A 21,180-nucleotide genomic window follows, 5' to 3' on the forward strand; every position below is an offset into this window, starting at 1 on the left:
TTCCTGCCTCTTCACTGTTAGCTGCTGCCTCCCTACCAAGGTCACTGTCTGTCGGAGCTGAAATGGCCAAAATGGGAAGACGATGGACTCAGGCCTGAGCCAAATGCAAAGTGTAGATTTGGCCCTATTTATCTCATGAATCGTTTCAGTGCATGTTCTGCTCTTCAGTTAAGCCTGGTAAATATTTTATTGCAGCATTAATTAGAGTAAAGAAGTTATGGTAACCTTGATAAACTTTCCTGTATGGATAGGAGCTGTTCTTCACTCTACTTTGATTAAAATGATGATATGATCCCTGGGATTCACTGATCTGTATATGTTTTTCACACAGTAGCTTTTAGTTCCAGGTATGCTGGAGTGACATTCAAGCAGAGGTTTACTGGAAGATAAACAAACACCCACTGCTTGTGCAACTTTAGACAGAAAATGTTGTGTAAAGACAATAAATGACATTTATTGTGAGTTAAGGAGGGAGAGAGCAATTAGTTTTCCCATTGTCCCTGTTCTTTCACAAACCTTCACCTACTGCATCTATCTTTATTTGAAAACTTACTCTTAGGCGTGAATTGTGGTTCATTTGTTTCTGGTAAGGACTAGAAAATGTGTTGGTAAAGATTTTGACTTACCAAAGGGTATATTTATATGAATGATACTCAGTTCTTGCTTAGGTGAAGTATAATGGAAAGGCAGGAATATGGCAGGAATATGCCACAGTGAACTTCAAGTTTGGTTTTAAATCTCAGCCAGATTAGTATTATAGGACATAATCACACCTCCTAATAGATAAACAAAGACCTTAACCAATGACTATTGAGATTAACACGAGGTTTCCCACTGAAATAGATAGAAGTCAATCAAAAATTAATATTTGTGTTAAAATCTTGAAGTTTGAGGATCTTTTTAATCTCATGGCTTTCAGGTGCAACTTCAGGAGTGCACATGTGTTTATGATAATACTTTGCATAAGGTATGGTCTGTGGTGTCCTCAGGCTTGTTTTTTCAGGATGCAGAAATGAATCATGTAAGGGTATTTGTGCATCACTACATGCAGACACTCACCTCTTCATTCAGAGTGCTCTGCTGACTGTCAGATCACATAGAGATGAAATAGCATCCAGGCAGCATTCATTAGTCTTGCTAGGCTGCTCACTAACCTGTCTTGTTAAAACTACGGGGTGTCACAGGCTTACACACAAGTAAACAAGTGTTAACTGTTAAAGTGAAAGCACTGTTTATGTATCCACAGTCTTAAAGCGTCCAGAAACCTCACCTTAGAGAAAGCTCTAACAACTTCTTTTTTTAAAAGTCTTTTTCACTTCATTCTTGCCAATGTGATTTCTAAGCATTTCTTAATCTCATTAAGTAATAAACTAAACTATAATTCTTATTGGCTATACAAAACTGTTATCAAATTTACAAATAAATTATCCTGGTCACATTATTATTACAATTTAAATTTGCGCTTCATTTTCAGTGAGAAACATCTCTAGCAAACAACGAAAGTTTACAACCTAACAAAACTACTCTATCTTTATTTTTCTTTTTAACCGACAGATCTGTTCGTTATGATCTTTCCAAGCAACAGGACAACTTCTGTTCATCAACAGTTCACTTTCATCAAGCAAATTTCTTAGGCCTGAGCTTTCCTTCTTCGCATTTCTGCTAAACTTCAACATCTGCTAGGAGTAAACATTTCAGAGCTGCCTGGACATAATCCAGCTTGTGGTCAGAGCTTGTACTTGCCTTAGCATAGCAGTGAGCCAGCAGTAACACAACATACCTCTCGTGTATGGAGCTGTGCTCACACATGCACCCGAACGCTGGGTATGAGCACACGGGAGCAGACTAACACGAGCAGGACATAAGCAGAGCCCTCTAGGTGTCCTACCACTCCGAGCACAGAGGACCTATCAAAGCGGTTACCTGCCAGTGCTGAGGTGGATGCTGCCCGAACAGGACAATGTCACATGTTGTGTCGGAAAAGATCATTGTGTGACGGTGTCGGTCATGGGCAAGATGAAATGTTATTGTGTTCTGTGGGAGGTGATGTGCGGAGCCAACCATGCCGCTGGTTAGCTACTCAGCCAAAAATCACAGGCTGAATCTGGCTCATGTCTCGCATAAATGGTTGATAATTATTTTCCTCATGTCTACGCCATCAGGAATAGACATTACAATTATATGCATAACTGAGGAACAGGTTTCAAAAATCCCTCAAGCTCTGTGAAAGCATCTTCTAAAATAACAAATAGGAAGGTGATATCCAAAAGCAGGGGAATGATGCAGTGCAGCATGTTGCAGACTTTTCATACTCTGAGTTTAAGAGGAATGAGCAAATGAGGCCCAGATACAGAGAAACTACCTTATTCAGAAGGCACTTAAACACATATCAAATTGCTGATCTGAATAAGGGACTGTGTAAAGTTACAGACAAAATGTTCTTTACGTTTTACTTTTAGCAGCATAAAAACTCCAAGGCCTTTAATGCCTGAAGTCTGTTAGTATTCTTTCACCCTCTTTCTTAAAACTTCCTCCTGAAAAAGGACATTTTAACAAATCCATGAGAGCCCTGAAATCCTGGAAACTCTACCATGCAAATCTCTCTACACGTATCTGAATGATAGCTTTGAGTTCTTCCATCTTGGAACATCAGACAAAAAAATCAAAAGAAAAAATATAATTTGATACAGAATACTGCCATTTTTCTATGAACTATAAAAAAAAAAAAAAACTTTGCTTAACAATGTTAAGTTTAACAATGTTAAGTTGCAAATAAGTGTTTCTATATTAACTTGTAATCCTGCTGCAGCTATATGACTCGACATATCCTTGGTTGAGGATTTTTTAACTGTTCACCCAGTCATTCCTGAAACATCTGGTAATGTTGCACGGTGTTCCAACAGTTACTAGTACATATATTAACACCGCTGTACTAGCCTGGGAAATGTAAGAACCATTCATTTTCTTTGTTAGCAACATTTCTTCAAATAGATGCTGTGGAACACAGCTTTTTCTCTGTATACTACATACTGCCCATTAACAGGAGTTATGTTTGCTCTGAGGGAAGAATATAACCTTGGGTCACCATATTTCTGGTTGCTTTCAAACATATTTACAGCTACATGTAGAAATAGTGGGTGAGTGCACATGAGAAAGAGATTGATTGGTGTTTATAATGTTTACTATATCTAAATGGGAATAATTTCATCTCCTTATATAAATTTCTAAAGTACTCTCTCTCTGAGCTACAGAAATAATATGAGGATAACCTAGGGGTATACTGGAAAGGGAACTTTTTGTGTGTGAGAAGGAAATCCCATTAACTTCAGTGAAAAATATAGAGATGTTGTGGGAATCAGGAGTTTATTATTTATTCAGCCTGCCAAAATCCTGGAAGTTAAGTACTTAAACCCACATAATTCACTTAAGGCAGTTTTGTCTGCTTACCTTCTGGGACTGTCAGATCCTGTTATCACCTCTATCTATGTACTTGTTCCTGCCTGTCCCCAAACTTTATGGGACACAACTTCAATTAGCTGTGCATGTTTATGACCAAGGCAAGCCTCTAACACTCTGTTCTCTGCACCAGGATGCCTAGTTTTTAGGAGAGACCCCAAAACTCTAAAGTGAATGAGACCCCAACATTATGGTAGCTTCATTGCCTACATTTGTATGATCCTTTTATGTTAAGAGCATTCAGCCAGGAAATGGGGGAAGGGTATTTTAAACTCTGCTCAGAGCCTGAGAGGGATTGAACTCCTATTCCCTTCAGTCTAGGGCTATGGTTCCTGCTCCTGGGGAGTTGGGGGACTTTGGGGGGGGGGGGGGCAGATACCCTTAACCAGGTCTGGAGCCCGTGCTCTGTGCTGCTGTCTGTCCTGTCCCACAAGCCTCACGTGCCTGGTTGCACAGGCTTCTCTACACCAGGAGAAGGGATGGAGATCACCTTCATTCAGAAACTTTTGTGGCCTCCAGGTTTCCATGTTTGATGGGGATGTGTAATTCCTCCTTCAGAGCAGCACAGTAACTAGTGTGCTGTGAAAGGCTTGCCTGTTGCACCTGGAGGCCCTGCTTAGGAAGGAGTCAGCAGACTAGATCCTGAAGGATTTATTACATGCTGCTCAGTGGAAGAGACGCCCACCTTTTTAAAATGAACTGATTGTCCACAGAGAGAGCTTAAGTTCCCTACTTGGTGGAAAGAAGCATGTGCTTAAGTTACTTGGATAACTTCCCCTGCTGTTTTTTGGAGGTGTCTATCTCTCTGCACTGATCCTGTCCACTAAACCTATAGTCTAGGGACTCCAAGCCGGCCGTATAACACAGGAAGGTTTGTAAAATGATCATAAAATAATTAAAAAGCAAACAAATTCACAGTCAGTGCTCCCAGACGTGCCAAGAAACAAAGTAGGAGGAAATTAAAGTAATTCATGATTACACAGAGCTCAGACTCATTTTATTTAGTTGTAAATGAAGACCACTGAGCAGCACTGGATCAGATGGTCACTGGATCTTTTTTAAGTGATAAAAAAGGGAATTTAAAGTCCCTGGATTAAGGGAATTCAGTTCTTTTAGAAAGACTTGACCGTGATACTTCCACCCTTTTCCATCTCAGAACCAGGTATCCAAAGTTTCAGTGACACTAAAATACACTTGGAAAAATCTATGGTCATGCAAAGTTTGACTATTCAGGCAAATGCTTGAGGATTGTGGAAACTGTATTTCTATCATCTTAGCATCCTCCATTTTTTTATATATATCAGTTTAAAAGATACCTAAACATATTATTGGATAGATAGAACGATCTAGGGAGGAAGTGAAGGCATGGGGGAGTCTGTAGAATGAATGTAAAAACTAATAAACACATGATAAAAAAGCATGACAAGCAGCAGTAGAGAAAGGCAGAGATTACAGCAATGTGATCAGGTGGTGACTTTTTTGAAAACACTCAAAATCTAGCAATTGAAATCACTTTGCAGGAGCATCAGAGTTCTCCCAGTTAAACTAATTCAGACTTCAGCTGAGACCACAGATGAAAGTTGCTTTACCTGATCTGGGTTTTGCAACAGGTAAAGCAGGTAGCAAAAAACTCCTAAGCAGCTTACAGCTGTATGTACCACAAAAGAAGATTAATTGTGATGTGAAGCACCTCCTAGAAGTAATCAATTTACTGAATGATCTGTGTTTGCCATCTAGTGGTAGAAAGCAGAAATTTTTGTTTTGATCCGAGCTGACAAACCAGTTGTAATTTTTCCTTAATCTTCCTGTCTCAGAAGTGGATCTCTCCCATATGGAAATATGACTGCTTCTGCACAGATGGCAGTGACAACTGTGGTTATAAGTGTAACTGGCCTTTTAAGAGCTAGGGGCAGAAATGTTGCAGGCCCCTGGACTGTCAGATTGGGATTACTTTATTAGTGAGTTAGCACTAATAATGGGGAGGTTATCTGATAAATACCTACGACCAATGTCTGGCTCCCATTTAGCATCCTGCCCTGGTCACTGCCAGAGACCATTGCTCCAGTCTTATGAACTTTAAGGTCCAGATCATAAGAGCTTTTCAGGCACCTAATTTTTCAGTGTTTTGTGAGAATTCAGGCAACTGTTCCATCAGTTTGTAAAGCATGCTTGTAAAATCCTCAGCCAAGGGCTCTCTAGATTTCCATAGGCATCAGCTGTGCTTTATAACATCCCCATATGAATACTTACCATTAGCTTCAAACCAGGGGACCAGAGTACAAAGAGGTTAGCAGCTCATAAAAAATTACACTGGGAATCCATACCATTCTGGCAACAGAACATATGCACCTAAACATAAGCTACAAGACCAGTTTTCTCTCATAAAAAGTTTCAAGGATTTGTGAATAAGTAGTTCAGTAAAAGGATTAACTTTATTTTTCAGCTATGTCATATAGTAAATACAAGACAAAGGGGATGCATTAACTGAAATACATTTTACCAGAAGAAATTATATACAGTATAATATCTAAACCTGCATGTTATTTATTTGGATTTCATGGTATATAGTTAAGAAAATAATAATTATATGTTGCTTTTCTATCAATAAGTTTAATAATTCCCATATTCCAACTAAATAGAAAATCTTTCCAGGTTTTATTATAAAAACATAGCTAAGAATTAAGAATTCAGAGCGCCTGTGTGGATTTAGGAGCATCACTCTGTTTAGGAGTGCCTGGTATTTGCCCTCCTAAACCATGGATTTTTTTAAATCACTTTCACAGGCCACAGTGAAAGAAAATAAAGCAATACAAATTATAGAGGACAAATCCCAGATGACTAAGACAAAGACTAAGGAGACTTGAATTAACTCTACTATGTAGAGCTGACATTAGTATGATATTGAAAAGTCTATCTAGACAATAATACCAGATATATAACAAAATGTGTGGAGGGAGAAAAATAAAAAAAATATTACATGCTATTAGTTACGGTCCCTTCTTTTAAAAAATATTTATTGAACCTTCTATGTATTGAGCAGCTGTTGCTATGTTCACTCTTTCATTCATCCACTCATTCATCTGTTATTTATGTAATTAATTATTCAATCAATTGTTCACTGAAGGACCGTATATGATCTATGTTTTACAATTGACTTCAAAGAGTGAGGCAGCTGAATGCATTCGATAGAAAATAGAAAAAGGCATTGCAAGGTTCACAACAATTATCCAAGGTTCAAAGCCAAAAACGATTTCTTCTAGTCCATTGTCATATTCTGGGCGGCAACCAAATGCCGGTGGTATCCAAAGCTGCAAGGAAAGAACGCAATGCCAATATTAATCATCAGCAATATGAGTGACTAGCCCACAATGATTGTGACCCACTGAACTGCAATTTAGTTTCAGAAATCTCTAAATAAACCCTCCCTATTGTTCCTGGGACATGCTGATGGAAGAGGATTTCAGCTTTCACTGCTGATGTAATTTCTGTACTGTGACTAAAAAGAGTTTAGTCTCCAGGATCTATTCCACATTTAAATAAACTTTGTTCCCCAAAGGCACATACACTTATTCTTCCAGAAGAAGTAAAATGGACTTGCTGTAAACTATAAATTATGTAATTTTAGTATATTTATCAGGTTTGAAAGGTTGGGAAGCTTTTGGATATTAACTTGTGAATTATATTCAAAACGCCTTACCGAAAGATTGCATAAGAATAAAAATGCCGCAATGTTCTTCAGAATCCTTCTCTTGTTGTTAGTAACTGAATTTCTGCTATAAAACGAGAAATCTGGGGCTGAATGCATGACTGAACAATTAGCCTGACTTGCTTCTTCTTTGGCACCACCACTGCCATCATTTTCTCTCGCACAGATACTGCTGTTAAGCAAGTACGGCAGCTCTCCATTGTCACGAGCAGCTCTTCCATTGTAGATCTCTTTGTACGAGGGGGTAAGAGACAAAGTGCTCCCCCTAGATATAGTCACTATTCGAAGAGTTTTAATATCATCATTCACCTTTTCCTGTTCGCGATGTATGGATTCAATGATAAAGAGGTTCTGAATGTATTTCTCAATAATAACCAGGATGGAATAAGGCAGATTATACCATGTATATTTTGGATGAGCTTGGGCACAGATAATTGCTAGGATTGAACCCCAAGAGAGGAGCCAGGATCCTGCAGCTGTGCCAACCAGCAGTTCTGCATCAAGTTTTCTAGCAGGATTTTTTGAATTATCCAATGATCTATCTTCCAGTCTGTAAATTAGAAGGGCGACAATTCCAGCTGTACACATGAGAGCCAATACAGAGATAGCATGCAAGTAAAACATAGTAAGTGCTAACTCACTTTTGGTTTTTGAACCTCCAATCTGAATTAAATACACAACAACTTTTGCTATTGTGCTAATTAACACAATTAGTCCAAAAATCATTCCAACAGTTATGCCATGGAATTTGAATGGGGTTTTGTGTTGCTGATGGTGTTCTACTTTGCGTCCAATATTCTTCCACAGGACATAGAGCATCGTGGATGCTAGAATATGGTACTCAATATTAAAGGGATACAGGTAATATATTCCTTGAGAAAATATTGAACAGAGAGTTGTTGTTGTACAATTGCATTGAGGTGCATGATCATCTAAAACTAAAGGAGAGGGAGAGATTAGATGCTGTGTATGGTAAGGAGTTCTCGTTTAAAGTTAAACAACAATAAAATATGAAAGATAAGATTTCAGTAAAACACATCATACTGTTTAGTTAGCCGCCTAAAAAAAAAAAAAAAGAAGGCTTATGTCACTTAAATTATTAACCTGATACAAGCTTTGGCATGTTCACTGAAGTATGATCTCTAACTTCACTACTCAGCTGCTTAGCAATAATCATAAATACTGTGCCAAAGTGGATATTCTCCTAAACTTCACTGGTAACAGTACAATTGTGTAACAATTCTGGTAGCAGAATATTTAGGAAATAATATAAGGAAACACTGCTTCTACTTATCAAGTAGAAGTATCAAGAAGAGCCAATAACCTGTGATTTGCCTGCTCTCTGCTAATGCTCCATGATTAGAGAATCTCTGAACTATCAATGCAGCTGCTTGATTAGTAACAGAACTTAGATAGTACTAGTAGTGCTGCTGTATGTCTAAAGAATAGGACTTGCAAAGAGATGAAAAAATGTGGGCATAATTTTAGACATAGTTATGTGTCTGAAAACACTACTTATAATATTAAACCAGTTTTAAAATTAATTTCTTACTTAAATGTGAACTTTTGTGGGAATGATAGAAAATGCCTAAAATTTTTCAATTAGTTTAGACTAGAAGTAGGCAAAAAAGAAACTGATTCAGTATTTGGCTTTATAGAGCAAAATAAGGAGCTGTTAGGATACAGGCACTATTGGATTCATTGGGCAGGAAAATGTGAACATTTTCCCCTTCAAAATCTCTCTCCCTTTTCCCTGCAAACACAGTCAAAATCCAATCAGCTGTACAGATAAATTTTACAGATGGGAAGAAACTTACAGCTGCTGAGAGCTTTTAGTTCTTATTTTAAAGGTAAAAACCTTTCATTTCCCTATGCTTCAGTGACATTTGAAAGTATGAGGCACCCGCAGAAGTTATGTTTGTTGAGACTTGCATCACCTTACCAAAAGACGAAATTGTTCATTATAACAAAAGAATCTCCCAGAGCAAAATCTGGCTCCTGAAAAGCAGCACTAATGAATAATCTTTATCTTTGTGAACTTTTTCACTGAATTCCATGGGACTACACACCATATGTAACCACTCTCATGGGAGGCATTTGCAGGATTATCCATGCCTGCTTTTTATCAATGACTTTCTAAATATTAAACTCTGTTTTAGAAATTGCTTTGTTCAATTTACTTCCATAATTTATTAATAAAGGGGTTCTTTAGTAATGTTAATCCTCAAAAGAAATGTTTTTTAAAAAAACTGTCTCGAACTTCTGGCATTTGTTGTTATTCTGGACCTCATCCAAAGGGGAGATAAGTAAACAGAAAACGACAGCTTGGATCACACACGTGATAATGTTAATGATCATATATCATTGCAGTTATGATATGAACTGATCATTTGCCCAGGAGTGGCTCTGCAGCACATATCCAGTTCTATCCTACAGCGATGTAGTATTTTGTATGACACTGTATTATAGCAGAAATTCCAAGATGTATCAACTCTTTAGCTTACCTATTGTTATGTTCCCAAAACCAAGCGTGATTAGTCTTTCCTTATGTTCATTAAGTTGATGTTTTGACTCCGTTAACACTCCATTTGTCCACAGGAGTAAATTTGTGAACACAGAATGGATAACCCCAAACCTACAAAACAGATTAGTTATTGAGAGAATCTGCACACAGCATACCTCTATATATGTTAAATAAAACGAATTAACTTTCTGTAGACACTGCATGTGGTACTATTTAGTTGTCAGTGCAGGAAAACAAATCATAACCAATCTTCCTAAAGATGTTCCACAGTGGAGCAGAATGAATGTTAGACTTCCAAAATATCATAGAAACACAGTGGCTTAATGTATTAAACCATATGTAGGATGTTGTTATTATTTGTTATGCTCTCTTATATGATGTTTTTTATTCTTTGGGCTGGACAAGCTTCATATTAATGACAGTGGCTGAACAGTCTCAACAGGATTAATTGTTTTGCAAGCCCCATTTCACAGCCTTCTGTGGTGCTTCTTCATACTCACTGGGGCTGGCCTTGCTTTACAGAGATACCACTGCCTTCCCTAGCTTCTAGCTCACACATTTCTGTCTTCTGGAGAGAGACGAAACCAACAGAAGGCTTCATCCCATTCAGACTACTGGGACAGTGAGGCTAGGTTTCCAAGAGTCTTTGAAAATTCAGACTTGATGAAACAGAAAGGCATCAGAGAAAGTAGTGGGTTAATGGCTCAAAACTTGCTAATAAAAAACATACAATAATTGCTCTTAATTGCCTAATACTCCCCTTTTTTTTTGTAGAATGCCATGGTGTCTCTTTCTTAGGCACAGTCCTTTCACCTCTTACCATTTCTGCCAGAGGTTATACTCCTGCACCCAAGGCTGATAATGTTCCTTTACCTAGAAACAGTTCTTTATTACTCCACTGTTTTCAGTGATAGACTTGAAATTAAATATTTTAAAAATTCTTTTTATAAACAGTTTCACCAGCTTACGTTGCAAGCCTTCTGCAATCACTCTCCTCACTGGCATTCGCATTGGTGTAAGGCTTAATCATTTACTCAAGAGAGCAGAAGAAAAAGGCAATCTTCACCAGAGCTGAGATTTCAGAGTATGTTCTTTTATAACTTCCTGTAGAAACTGGTCAGCTCATGGAGATGAATATTTAAAAAGTTACCATGTTTGTTTATTTATATTCTATGTATACAAAGATTAATTCATATTCTCACAAAACAAAAAATACACAGGAGCTGGCTTTGCTACCTCAAAGACTAGTCCTCAGTTTTATAACAAACGTATCAGCTATTTCAGATGAATGGGACACATCAGTTGCACTGCAAGAACCAAGATCTGGTGTCAGATACATGCACAACCCTTACTAATTTCAGTATTCAGGATACCGCTGGAGAGAGGGCGTGTATTTCCCACATCTCATTCCAAAATATGCTTTCCATAAAGATCAACATAAAATACATCAGATATGTTGTACTGACTGCAGGTGGCTGCTGCAGATTCCCTTTCTGTAGCTAAATAAAGACAACATAATACTGTACATAATCCTAAGACACATACAAGATGCTTCCTTCATCTGAAAAAAGCAGGTAGCTTTATGGTATCATACATTGTCCATTTCCCTATCTCATGATAAAGATATATTTATTCTGTGACTATTGTATATTACAAAATATAAACACAGTGTGAATAAAAAAATAAATCAGACTAATGATCATCCATTCACTTGGGTAAATGGAGCTACTTTTCATTTATATTAACACAAGTAAGAGAAGAATCAAACTCTCTAAGTTTTCCATGTCCTTCATACAGTAAAACTGTAGGTGTTAAAGCTGTGCGCAGACCTGTACCTACTAGCATTCCAGATGAGGATCAGATCCACTTTACCTTTCAAGTGTTTTGAAAGACTGGATAATATCCTTTGCATGACACCAAAGAAAGTACACCTAAATGAAAGGAATACAGAGAAATGTCATTGCACTAATGAGTAGGTATGACGCTCAAAAAGGAAAGTGTATCTGTAGAGGAAAACACATGATTAACTCCTCTGATGATTTAAACTGAGGCAGCTCCATCTCCACTTAGGTGAAATAACTCATGATTTCCTATGACATTCACCCAAAACCCATCTGGCATCAGGTACCTAAGATTTCTTGTGCAAAATCAGTGGCTCAACAGTAGAAATTTTCAGTATGACTCACCAAAATATACCTTGCTTCTGTATTTGGAGAGACTTTTATTTCAACGACAAAGGAAAGAATACTACCAACTGCAAAGAGCAGTATGATTACTGTAGGGCCTGGTGATGCTAAATTTATACAGTTTACTAAATATATATAATTCTAAGCAGGGAGAGAGATCAGTGAAAGGATTCCAGACTTTATTAATAAACCATTAATAAAACGGACATCCAGGAAGCAAGAGAGACGACCACATTATGAACAAATGAAGTAGCACTCAAGTAAGGTGCAGAAAGCCCAAGCTGGAGAATAAGAGAGGGAGATATAACAATACTCAGTTAGCAAGTGGAGGGGGAAAGAAGTATCAAGCATGGGAATTTCTGTTTGTGGGAGGATAATGAAAACTGCGGCTTCTGCTGCAGTTGTTCATGCTCAGGATGGCTGACTCAAAGACACACAGAGTTAATGGACACTTTTGGAAATCTGGAATGGAGCTGGCACAGCCAGTGCAAAACCAAGTATCCAGCTGCCCTCTGTAGCCAGTAATACCGTGTTCATCCATTCATCTAATGAAACATTTCAAAAAAGAAGGTGTGACCACTGCAAAACCCCGAATGTAAAGACTATAAGATATCATGGAACTCCAAAATGAAACAAGTAATTAGCACCTCAGTCTGCTATACCACCATTCAATCTCCAGTTCTGGCATAGACGTAGTAAAATGTAACAGCAAATGTGAAAGCAGTCTTCAAAACTAAACACAGTAAGTTCTGAAGCTCTGTTCAGATATTGAAAATAAAAAGGTGGATGGAAAACAGGAAAAGTTAATAAGGCAAAGAAATAATAACATAAAGTCCCATTTTTGCTCACAGAACATTCATTGCCTCAGAGAGACTTCTGTTGGTAAAAGAGTATAGTGTGAGGCTGTCTTGGAATGGTGGAGGTCAGAGGCAGATATGTGTTTGTTCATTCTTTGCACAGTTGCAGTATATTTATATTTATTAATTTATTGGCAAGCATCATGATGCTTCATTAGATTAAAGTACAACAGAATCTGACATATATTCTGTAGAAAACTCACCCTTAGCTTTTCACATAACACAGATAAGTAGGAATGCTCTCTGCTGTAATTTTATCCTGAGCTTTAAGGACATGAGAGGTTTTGTCATGGGTAAGAGATATCTGGTAAATCGCTTTTGTTCTCTTTTATTTGAGTGATCAGGCTAACATTCTGGATTACGTTATTTTAAGCTAAGCAAAAGATTAATTCAGCAACATTAGGTGATGTACAATTTAAATTAGAATTCTTATTCCCTTTGTTCTGCTCTCTTACGTGCAGTTTCATCCACACTCCAGTTCATGGTAGATGGGAACTTGCCAGCGCAGGGTCACTGCATATAATGAAGAATGCTACATGCAGATCAACAGGAAAAAGGCTTAATTTTTTGGTTTGTTTTTGAGAGGTAAAGAAATTGCTAGACAGAGAGACTGAATATTACAAGGGTGTGAAATTATGACCACTTTGATTTCAGCCAAATCAGAATTTTACCCACAGAGAGAAAGGTAAAAGAGGTCAGAGTTATGGTTTAAACTGTGTTACAGAAAATAGAAAAATCTAGATTGCTCAAAAGCTCACTTAGGTGAAAGAAAAAGTGCTAGGAAAGCCTTTTCTGTTCTATTCGGGTGCTTAAATATGCCCATCACCATGTTACTTAATCACCTTGGAACATGGATAGTGGACCTGGGTATAACTGAGTATCTTAGTCTGGTGCCTTTTTCCTTCCTCCTTTGCTACAAATCTACTGATAGGGGCTCAGAGGAATTCTAGTTTTGGACTGTCCTGATAAGAAAGATGATACTCAAAATCTTCTCCTAACCACAGGATGTATCTGGCTCTTGCAATTACTAACAGGTCTCAGTATCTCCATTTTCACACAGACTGTCTCACAATCTGGAAGATGAACTGGAAAACAGTACTCAAAATAAGGAAAACTTTTATGATAACTGGCCAATTTCTTTTTACTCCATTGTGTAATGGCAAAAGAAGGGTCTACAAAGAACAGGCAATTTATGCTTCAAATAGAAGAAAGAGTAACATTTACTCTTGCAATAAATGATCAACTATGGAATATCACAATATAATACTGAGCCACAATCTTAAAATAAAAAAGCTGCTGGAATATTTTTCAGGAGTAACTGACTGTGTTTACTACTGTGCAGCCATTGATAAGCACAATCAAATGCTTCTAGAAGGAAAATCCTTGTTCATTTGTTATAGGAAACGTGTACAAGAGATTTTAAAACTAGTTAAATACACGGCCCCTTTGAAATATCAGGCCTCTACCCCTAACAACAGTGGGATATCAGGAGAGGCAGATTAAACTGAACTTGTGTGGCAAGTTCTACATATAGAAATAAAAGAATCGTCTTCAACCAAGCTGTTCATTTCAGCTGGAAAATTGTGAAAGTTATATAAGTAGCTTGAACAAAAAAAAAACATGTAATTTCAAGTATAAGAGAAAATTTTTTGATGATTTTTTTTTTACCTATGCAAGTTTTATATATATACCTACAGATGTAATTACTGAATTCTCAGGTTGCCAAACCTGAATTTACACACAGAAAGGATAAACATGCACAAGAATTTATCACTCAAAATTATCCTGTAATATGCTTAAAAATTAAATTAACATAAAATCCACTGAAGACAAAAAGACAAAAGATATTTTTCATAAAAAATACAGACTGCATGCAGTGGCTTTTACCTGTAAGATAGTATGTACTGCATGTGTAACAGGAAAAATTCCTTCGGCTGCTGATAAACAGTTTGAAAAATCAACATAATATCCAATTTTAAAAGAGTCCAGAATTAAAGTAATCACTGCAAATAATGTAATCCCACCTACAAATGAAAAAGATAGTAGAAAACATTAACGTACAGTTACAACGTCTCCAGACAATCTGTATCAATATGCTAAAATCTTGTTTAGAGAAATAAAAGTAGGTCAATGTTCAAAAAAGGTAACTGACTTGAGGGTCAGCAATGTCAGTAAGTCCCTGTAGGAGTTCATGAAAGACTCTACCCAATATATTATTAAAGCTCATCACCATCCATGCCCAGCACAGACAGCATAGAGGGGCCAGTGCAGTAATGGCCAAGGATCTGAAGGCACTCAGCACCTTGCAGACAGCACTCAGCATCTCCCTCTCAAGTAACTGTAGCACTGAAGCAGTTACACAGGGCATGAATTAATGCTCTATACAGCCACACGGCAAACTATACCATTCAAGAGAGCTGAACAATAATGCTACAGTCTCCTGGCCCACGAGCTCTGGGGCGGGCAGTAACACAATCACTTGGAATGCCACCTGCATTGTTCAGGGGGCTGCCCTGCAAGCCAGCCACCAAAGCCACGATGAGATGTATGGTTTGTTCTCCTAGAAAGGAACCAAAGATTTTAGATTTCATTTCAGCATCTATTCTTTTAACCAAAAAAGATTCCTTATATGTGTGTCCAAATACTTTTTTCATACTTTAGAGAACTTTCAAAATACACATTTCCACTTGCTTGATAACAATCTTTTCCTCTCAGAGATGTAAATGTTTGTTAAAAACTCATGATAAGATAATGTATGTTATTAATTATTAGTTTTGTACCAGTATGACTAAGCACAAGTGGCAATAAAATTACTGAGCCAAACTCTTCATTTGCTTGGTGTTTGTTCTCTAGACTTATTCAGAGAAGCTTCCACTGGATTTGACTTGGGCTTATTTGAATTAAGATGAGATAAAAATTTAGCTATGGACCTTAAAATTTAGATCAGCGTGAATAACTTAATCTTTCTTTGTAATTCCTCATAGAATAAATAACATCACTAAAGTTGACATTGATGAATACATTTTTTATAAGGAACCACATCCTGACTCTCTTATAAGCACCACATCCTCCACTTGACTTGTATTGACCTATGTAATAATTTAATTAATAATAAATTTATTATTAAACTTGTATCAATAAAAATTAATCACATATAAACAATAAAAACACAATGTATTTGGCAATGTTTGGGAATCATTTTGTTCATCATCCACTAACACAGCCATCTTTGGTTTATATTACAATACAGACAAGAAATCAACTCAGAATCTGTAAAAATATGTCAAAACCATTTTGGCAGAGATATCTTTAAAATACATGGTTCACTCATTTCATCAATCCTTTACCACATTAAACAAAAACAGACTTCAGAATAGAGTTTAATGACAAGGATATGAGTTCAGGTAGGACTCTATTTTTCTGTTTTACAGACAATCTCTATAATAAAGACAGTGTCAAATTATTTATGGAATGTAATTTCTGCTATGAGACAGTTTGCCTCCCCCCCCCCCAACTTTTGCTTTCATATTTCAAAACCTAAGAAGTCAGCTCTGCAGTTCATTTAAGTGTATAATTCTGTATATTTTTATTTTTATTTATTATGTCAGTTAATTTCTTAACATGTCATACAAGACTGGACACTACATTTAAATAGATGTATCATATTCATTATGTATTAAAGTAAATGGCATCACAAACATGAAAAATTCTAATCTACTTCTGCAATCAAACCATATTTCCTTCCTTATTTAAAGAATTAAAATTTTTCTAAAGGAAATTAGAATTTTTAATATTATTGAAATAACTTTACCTGATCTAATTGGACCTACTTTGAGCAGGGTGTTGAGCTAATGACTTCCAGAGGTACCTTCTGACCTAAATTATTATCTGATTATATGATGAACTATGATTCATGGTTTATTTAGAAAGCATGCAGGAAACTATCAGTTTGTTTCACAAATGTCAATCTGTCTTAGGGACTTTTGTATGCAATAATTGTTTCAATAAGAGGGAAAATGTTATCTTCTGAAGCAAAAAAATTATAAAAATCTTGCACAGGTATTCTCCAGTAAATTGCTATGCATATGTTGACTTTATGGAGTGTGTAATAAAGTTATTTAATTCCCCAGTCCTGACCTAGTAAGGTAATTTCTAAGTGAACTTGTGGTGCAGGATCAAGCTCTGAGGAACTGCTTTAGTGAAGCAGCAATGTCAGAACAAAACTGGTGGGAAATGTATTTTATAATGTAAAAGTTTTGAGTCCTAAGATCCAGTTCTATAACCTTTCTATCATTGCCCATCAAAGTAGCTCAGCAAGAATAGACTCACAAGGCACTCGCTAAGGAGAAAAGGGAATGGGAAGGGGAAAGGGAACAGAAAGAAAAAAGATCAGGTTTAAATCCACAAAAATAAAAATCAAACACAGATTACTGGTCTGTCTCCTGCACTATACATGCACCTTGTCTTTACAGGCACCACCTGTACTGTAGCTCCACTCTCTCTTGGTTGCATTTCACAAGGTCATGGATTTGGATTGTAGAGTTCTACTAGTTTTACATCAATGCCCAGCAGACCATTGAGAAAAAAAAAACAAAACACAAAACAAAACACAAAGTTTCTTTCACTAGAACTTTTCCGATTTATGCCTTAGTATTTCTCCTCATGTTTCCTTTAAATGTATCAGAGATTTGGTGGGCTCAGATCTGCTCCCACTGAAATCAGTAGTTTTGCCTTTGTCCTACAGGGATCAGAAGATTTTATGAGTTGTTTCTTTTAATGTTTGATTATTTACTCCAACTACCATAGACATTTCTACCTATCACTCAGGTGACCGCACTGTAAGTATATACCAAGTGCCCAACATGCATATTTTAGGAGCTTCAAAGGGGAACAACTGCACTAATTTGATCAGTCAAAAATCAAAGCACAACTATAATGACCATACATAAAATATGCTAGTGGTTCCCATATTAACTTTTCCTGGTGGAAACTTCCATAATACTAATACTAAATACTTTATATATACCAGTATCTATAAGTGATAAATTCCACTGTCATGTTATTTCTATTTGAAAGTTATAGAAATATGAAATGATTGCTACTGAACATCGCGTTATTAAAGATGGAGATTGTTTTCAAATGTTCGTTGAAACCTGTGTGCATTAGCAGATCAAGAACAGGATTTTCAGTATTGTTCAGTGCTTGCTTAATTCTTTCTACTAACTGTTGAGAAGAATGAAGCCATTATGATACAGTTATGAAAATGCCACTCTAAACTCAAAGTATTGTTTGGGCTTAAATATTAGAGAATTTAATGCAAGCAGGAAAAAGATAAAAGTTGGAGTTTGCCAAGAACTTTGTAAGTTGACTTGCTGTCTACGCTTTAAACAGAAGTTGCGCTGCTGGAGAAATGTAATGCTCATACAGCTTTTCCTTTACAGGGGAATATACAGGGGGAATAATATTTGGAATAAGTCAAGGGAAGGAGTCCATGTATACATGTTTTCCTAAGTTTCCCTATAATTATTTGGGTTATGTTTACTGTATCTTAGCAAAGACAAAGCACTTTGCTGAAACTTTTCCCACATTAAGACTGTAAAAGGTGTTCTTGGTGGAAGAGAAGCGTGCTCTAGGGTTCTCACTGTTGGTATCGTAGGTACAAAAAGGTTGAAGGAAGCCTTTCTGTGAGCAATTTTTGTAAATTTGCCATTTGTCCTTCTAGCTTTGTTAACTATATGCAAGGACTCAATTGTAAGATGTTTTGACTAATTCTTTTTCAACATACATTATAGCAAAATGTTGTAGATAAACAGCTATCTCCACTTTCACTAAAATGATAATTCACAGTCTGAAGTGAATCATGAAAACATACCGAGTATGTGTTTATATTTTATACTCATTAATCCATGGATATTTTCTCTAACAGTGAGAGCAAAGAGACATGCTTCAGAAATAGCTGATAGGACTACTCAAAAATTGCAAAGAACTCCTTGTGGAAAGGCTTATGAAAGCCTTTCTCCAGGCTTGATGATGTCTTTTTTCCACCCTTTTTTGACTATTCCTCCAGGTAAAAAATTTCTATGACAAAACCATTGATACAGAGGAAGGTAAAAGGGACCTTGGCAGAGGAGTTGCTTCCTGAGTTTTTCCTTAACTCGGATAAGTTTTCTTTTACCAGCACAGAATAAAAGAGTTGTATAGGCTTGTTGTAACTACAAGAAACTCCGAAGAATAGGAAAGTGTAGGAAGATTTCCCCCAAGGGGGAATTTGTTCAATTGCAGCTTAAGAGAAGCTGTGGAATCTGCATCACTTGAGAATGTATTACAAAGAGCAATCCTGTGCAGATAAAAGAAATGGATATGGTAACCTAGTAGTTCACTCCAGTATCTTATTTCTAAATTTCAGTGATTCCTTATATCCTCTAGGACAAATGAAATGCTGTGAATGCTGTCCCAAAAGAAAAAGGGCAGTGGGTTCTGCTGTACGTACTCTTGTTAAGCAGTACTTACTCCCTATTTTGGAAAAAAAAGCTACTCTCTGAGTAAGAATAGCATAACTTGCTCCAAAATAGGACCAAATTGAAACTTGCCATAATGAACTTCAGGATTTATGCCACACAGGCTAATACTTATAAAATCCTTGAGAGCTGAATATTATTTTGGTAAACAATGAATTACCAAGGAGAGCGATTCAACAGTTGGCACAGGTATTACATACCTCAGGAGAGAGTCTACAGACCATGGCTGTATAATGTTAAACATAAAAAAAGATTTTCCCTGAGCAATTCATACAGCATAATTGTTAACAGCTGCAAAGAAAAAGACACAACCACTGAAAGTGAGAACAAATTAAACTTCAACTACACACCTTATTTTTCAAAATAATCAGGTTTTAGATGTTCTGGGAATTTTCATCTGAACTTTTCATTAGCTGCTGCTGTGATAATTTGCTCTTATCTCATGCAGAAATGAATGATCGCATGAGAAAGTTGTTTTACTGCACTCCATTTAACACACTCACTTTCAAACCTACCATTTATAGTGAGTGCAGAGACTAGAAAAGAGGCAATTGGTAAAACTGGGCTTGCCTGTTATTCTACACAGAGTTCATCTTAGTTGTTTCCTTTTCTTGGAACCCAGAAACTCAGCATTCCTGTCTATATGGCTCTGTGATGCGTCCCCCAACCACCTTCATGCAACATATGTTTGTATCTTTACCTCCGATATGCACCTGACACTACAAAAAAGGGCCATCACATCCCACCACTACCCTTGCAAACTTGTATTCTTTTCCTACAAGTTAATGCTAGTTTTAGCTTCCTTGTTTAGATAGGTGTTTTATGCACTTAAACTGCAAACTGCTCTGTCCAGGGATATTGCCCTCTTCTGTCTAACTTCAGGTGTTTTTAAGGCATCACTGTACAGATATAAATGGGAATCTCTGATTTACATTGGTATAGAGAGCACTTGAGGACCTTTTTTGACTAGTGCTAGGCTAAAATAAGTTGCACTATGTTGCCTGGAAAATATGGTAATTCCTCCAGGAGAGATGCATGACACTCATAATTGCCTCTTCCAAACACTGTATTTTATTATTCAAGTGCTGCTAGCCTAGTCTGGTCAGGAGGGGTGTAAGGAAGAGAAGGCTCTGGAGATAATCTCTTAGTGTGCTGAGCTTAAGTGTATATTTAATCTGAGTGCACTACATGTGCATAGGACCATGAACACCTGAATATCTCATGCCAGGGATGGAGAGAGGTAGTAATGGGGTGGCAGCGGCAGGTGACGGCACAGAGGTCCCTGGCTCAATGCTCCCAGAGGCTCTGCTGAGTGGAGGGCCAGGACCTGTGCACCACCAGCTGGTACTTACACTTCAGCCAGCGGGCTCCGGCGTGCGTGTCCTTGTCACGGATCAGCCTCCTCTGTGTGCAGCTCCTGCAGAGGTACCACAGCATCCACAGCAGCTGGATGAGCATCAGGGTGATGAGGTAGGAGAGCAGGTGGCTCTTGCTGATGCCCACAGCATGCACAGCCCAGGCGAAGGTGAGCAACAGCCCAGCCAGGAACAGGTTGATGCCGTACTGACTGCTGAGGATCTCAGCGTTTTTTTGTGGGTAGCTGCCCCCCACGGAGGGGCAGCCGGGGGCTTTCTCCATCTCCCACACCACCGGCCGGGCGCTGCAGGCAGGCAGCCCCGCTTCCCCTGGGGAGCCTCGAGGCTGTCCACTGGCCCGTCCCTCATCGGCAGCCGGGGGCGGAGCGGGGCTGCCGGCCCTCGCTGTGCTCCGGCAGCCGCTGCCTGCCGCTGGGCTGCGGGAGGGCTGAGGGCGGCCCCAGGGAAAGGCAGGCTGCAAGGGGAAAGCTGCTGAGAGAAGGGCTTTATCCGGGCAGTGGCTGGGGGGGTCCTGCCTTAGGCTCAGCCAACAGCTAGGGTCAAGGTTAGGGTTAAAT

General features: G+C 37.8%; 1 protein-coding gene across 1 annotated transcript; it reads right to left on the minus strand.

Annotated features, from left to right (window-relative positions):
* Positions 1-5,925: 5,925 nt before the first annotated feature.
* On the minus strand, positions 5,926-20,885 carry OTOP1 (otopetrin 1). Its single transcript, XM_067297177.1, has 6 exons — positions 20,600-20,885; positions 14,617-14,753; positions 11,559-11,617; positions 9,667-9,797; positions 7,154-8,100; positions 5,926-6,764 (listed from the first exon to the last, which is right to left on the minus strand). The coding sequence occupies exons 1-6, from the start codon at positions 20,883-20,885 to the stop codon at positions 6,594-6,596; spliced, it is 1,731 nt and encodes a 576-aa protein (XP_067153278.1). The 3' UTR covers positions 5,926-6,593.
* Between the last annotated feature and the right edge of the window lie 295 nt (positions 20,886-21,180).

The sequence above is a fragment of the Apteryx mantelli genome, chromosome 5, assembly GCF_036417845.1.
Source record: "Apteryx mantelli isolate bAptMan1 chromosome 5, bAptMan1.hap1, whole genome shotgun sequence".
Classification (NCBI taxonomy): Eukaryota; Metazoa; Chordata; class Aves; order Apterygiformes; family Apterygidae; genus Apteryx; species Apteryx mantelli.